This window comes from Barbatula barbatula (assembly GCF_947034865.1).
Source record: "Barbatula barbatula genome assembly, chromosome: 14".
Taxonomy (NCBI): Eukaryota; Metazoa; Chordata; class Actinopteri; order Cypriniformes; family Nemacheilidae; genus Barbatula; species Barbatula barbatula.
In genome coordinates, this window is record NC_136777.1 from 221524 (window position 1) to 225996 (window position 4473).

The window sequence follows — 4473 nt, forward strand, 5'->3', positions numbered from 1 at the left end:
GACAGCTGTAATGACTCTGTCTCCTCTATGGCAAGGTCAGGAGGGTTTGTTCATGCTGAACACGGCTCAGATTCTCTGCTGAAGTCTCAGTGCATGTGACCGGAGCATCATCTAGTCATCTTCTGTGAAGAATAAACACATCATTTCTCTACATTTACATTGATTCATTGAACAGATGAAAGAAGAGAGATTTTTGTCTCATTGCCGTTTAAAAGGAAACAAGTTTGTGTTTCTTCAACACGTAATAATTTGCTTCGCCAATGAAACACCAAACCTTCATATTTTCAGCTGTCATATAGAGACATTTTCTCCATCACAAACTCTCTGAATGACTCTGTTTTTTCTCACTCCAGTTTATTTATTGTATATTTAGTTGTAAATCTGAAGTGGATTATGACGTTTCTGAGACTCGACGTTGATTCTGATTCTTCTTTATGAATGACTGTTTGTCTCGACAGAAAACCTTCCTGTCTGCTGAAACGGAAGAAGACATCTTCAGTCTTTTGGGTTTGGAGTTTATCGAGCCTTCACAGAGAAACGCTTAAACCACTGGTTAGTGACACACATGATCAGATGATAAAGACTCGCCGACAGAAGATTACACACCACAGTCCAGTCAATGAATCACAAACGTCTTCTCATTGGGTTTATATACAGAAGTATAGGGTTATAAAGTTCTATGACTGTAATGATCTTCCAAACACTTCACACGCTGTATGACGCTCTTACTGAGGCTTTTATAGGAAGCATTATAATAAAACACCCTGATATGGTGACTCGGTCTGAAGAAGTTTATTTAGTGATGATGATCATCGTTTGACTGTAAATTCTCACTTGTTTTATTCTGTGGATGCATCTGAGATAACATGAATAAACAGAACTGAACTGTTGAAACTCTTGTAGTGTGTGTTGTTGACAAACATATGAAATCATCACATATCTATACAGTTTAGTGCTCGTGTGCTGTATGTGTCTATAATATTACAGTCTCTGCCAGAAAGACTCGGGAGGCAAGATTTACCAGCTGACCAGCTAATGAAAGCAGATGATAATATGATAAAGTTCTTTGGCGTAGGCCCTGTCTGTAGCTCAAATCCACAGGGTCGTAGATTCTGACACTTCCTGCCTGAGACAGAGGCAGGGGCAGAGCCTAACCCCCCGGGATGTATGGACAGGGACCAACCTGGTGGAGTTGGGGAGGAGGGGGGTGACTGTTGGCATCAGTATCTGTGAAGGCACACGATGAGTAAGTACAGATCTTATATAATCCAAGTGTTGGATGATGATCGGCTTGAACTAAAGGTAATGAGTGACATGCAGCATTAGAGTCTTCCTGGCAGAACTTAAACTTCATTTCTCTTATGAGATGACAGAAATAAAGCCGCAGAATGTTAAAGATGAGGAAACACACACAGTTTTGCCAATCTCATGATAATCCTGAGGACCTATACAGTAGTGTTGCATACTTCATATCTTAGAAGAGTATTTAGTTCGATCACATTTATAAAAGACAGATACAGCTGTATCAATTGCCAAAAAAATATAACATATAATATATGACATATAACTCAGTTTGACTTACTGTGTGCGTGCGCGGTTGTCTGTGTGCATAAGTGTGTGTGCATGCATTTGTGTCTGCTCGCATGTGTTTTTCTGTGTGTGTCTGCGTGCGTATGTACACGTGCATCTGTGTGTGTGCGTGCGTCTGTGTGTGTGCGTGTGTGTGTGCGCATCTACGCTTACTTGTGTGTGTGTCCCGTGAGCTGTGGTGTGAATGATGTGGTGAGGATCATCACAGTGCAGATCTAAGCACACATCCTATTTAAAGATCTCGGTAATTTCCAGGACTCGACCCCAGAGTCTCTCTGTCTCTCTCTGTCTGTCTCTCTCTCTCTGTCTGTCTCTCTCTCTCTGTCTGTCTCTCTCTCTCTGTCTCTCTGTCTCTCTCTGTCTGTCTCTCTCTCTCTGTCTGTCTCTCTCTCTCTGTCTGTCTCTCTCTCTCTCTCTCTCTGTCTCTCTCTGTCTGTCTCTCTCTCTCTGTCTGTCTCTCTCTCTCTGTCTGTCTCTCTCTCTCTCTCTCTCTCTCTCTCTCTCTCTCTCTCTCTCTCTCTCTCTCTGTCTCTCTCTCTCTGTCTGTCTCTCTCTCTCTGTCTGTCTGTCTCTCTCTCTCTGTCTCTCTCTCTCTCTCTCTCTCAAGATTCAAGATTCAAGATTCAAAAAAGCTTTATTGGCATGATAAAAAAGTGTTTTACATTGCCAAAGCAGGAAGATTAAATATAAACATTCTGTATAAAATAAAATAAGAGTATCCTATATAAGAAACAATATGTACACATCAATACAGACATAAAAGTGCGAAGTATTGACAAAAGTTCTTAGTGAAAGTGACAGGATCCTGTCATAAGTGTCAGTTTGTGTGTGTTGTGTCAGTGTTGTGTGTGTTGTGTCAGTGTTGTGTGTGTTGTGTCAGTGTTGTGTGTGTTGTGTTGTGTTGTGTTGTGTTGTGTGTGTTGTGCTGGTTGTTGCTCTTCTGTCGTGACAGGACTTGACGTATCTCGCCGCCAGGTTTGAGCTGATGGGCTTTTCTCCCAGTATGTATGAGATCTTGTCCTGTTGTTGAAACTGGTTGAAGTCTTTGTGGAAGTTTGTGAACTGGGGGAAGAATGTTTCTCTGATGTCCGTATAGTTTGGACACGAGGTTAAGAAGTGCAGCTCTGTTTCCACTTGTCTCTGTGTGCAGTGTGGACACAGTCGCTCTTCTCTTGGAGTCCATGTCTGTCTGTGTCGGCCCGTCTCCACAGTGAGCTTGTGTTCACTGAGTCTGTACATGGTCAACACTTTTCTTAGTTTAGGGTCTGATACGCTTTTGAGGTATTCTGCCGCTTTATATTCTCTGTTTAATGACCGATAGCATTCAAGTTTACTTTGCTGAGCTGTTGCTTCTGTCCAGTGTTTGAGATATTTTTCTTTTTGTGTTTTTATCATTTGGTTAATTCTGGCTGGAGTTTGGGGTTCAGTTGGACACGTTTGGGGTTTTAGAGTTAGTTCTGAGATCAGTTGGATGAGACAACTTTTCTCTGGGTTCAGCTCCTGATGACGTAAGGCTTTGTGATGGAGTGATTCTGTATCGCTGTTCTTAAGGTGGTTATAGAATTTAATCGCTCTTTTTTGTATTTTAATTATTAGAGGATATAGTCCTAATTCTGCTCTGCAGGCGTTGTTTGGGGTTTTGCGTTGTACCCGTAGAATGTTTTTACACATTTCTGTTTGCAGAGTCTCAGTTGGGTGTTTGTCCCATTTGGTGAACTCTTGGTTGGTGAGGGGACCCCAAACCTCACATCCATAAAGTGCTATTGGTTCTATAACGGATTGGATTATTTTAAGCCAAATTCCAGCTGGGATGTCGATTTTTATATTCCTTTTGATAGCGTAAAAAGCTCTTCGTGCCTTGTCTCTCAGGTCGTTCACTGCCTTGTTTAAGTTTCCGGTGTTACTGATGTTTATACCGAGATATGTGTAGTTTTGGGTTTGCTCTAAAGGCACGTTGTTGAGTTTAAAGTTGTGATGTTGGTTTTGTCGACTATGCCTTTTCTGGAATATCATAACTTTGGTCTTTTTAAGGTTCACTGATAGCGCCCATGTTTGACAGAAAGTGTGCAGGATGTCTAGATGTTGCTGTAGACCCTCTTTTGTGGGTGACAGCAGCACCAGATCATCTGCAAACAGAAGGCATTTCACTTCAGTGTCTAGTAGGATGGGACCGGGTGCTGGTGACTGTTCTAAAGCCCGAGCTAATTCATTAATGTAGATGTTAAATAGAGTAGGACTCAGACTACAGCCCTGTCTTACTCCACGACTCTGGGAGAGGAAGTCTGTGTGCTTGTTGCCTATTTTAACTGCAAATTTGTTATCCGTGTACATTGATTTGATGATGTCGTAGGTTTTTCCTCCAATGCCGCATTGAATAAGCTGAAAGAAAAGCCCCTCATGCCAGATTGAGTCAAAAGCTTTTTTAAAGTCAACAAAGCATGAGAAGAGTTTTCCTTTATTTTGGTTAATTTCTTGGTCGATTAGAGTATGAAGGGTATAAATATGATCTGATGTGCGGTATTTTGGTTGGAAACCGATTTGGCATTTTCTCAGAATGTTTCTGTCATTTAGAAAGTTGGTGAGTCGGCTGTTTAGGATGTTACAGAAGAGTTTACCTAAGTTGCTGTTTACGCATATTCCGCGGTAGTTATTTGGGTCGAATTTGTCTCCGCTTTTATGGATTGGGGTGATAAGACCTCGGTTCCAGATGCTGGGGAATATACCTGTATTAAGGATGGTGTTTAACAGTTTGAGGATGGCAAGTTTGAATTTTTGGTCCGTGTTTTTAATCATCTCATTAAGAATGCCATCAATTCCGCTTGCTTTTCTGGATTTAAGTTTGCATATATTATCGCATAGTTCCTCTAGTGTAATTTGGTAATC

The 4473-nt window shown here is 41.4% G+C and overlaps 1 protein-coding gene across 1 annotated transcript in view; it reads left to right on the plus strand.

Moving 5' to 3' along the window:
* dntt (deoxynucleotidyltransferase, terminal) overlaps positions 1–545 on the plus strand; it is a gene marked incomplete at both ends in the record, with an annotated part of 3059 nt that extends 2514 nt beyond the window's left edge. Inside the window, one exon of the mRNA XM_079473409.1 lies at positions 459–545. Coding sequence (XP_079329535.1) covers positions 459–545 — 87 coding nt within the window. The remainder of the gene's footprint in view (positions 1–458) is intronic.
* Positions 546–4473: the final 3928 nt, after the last annotated feature.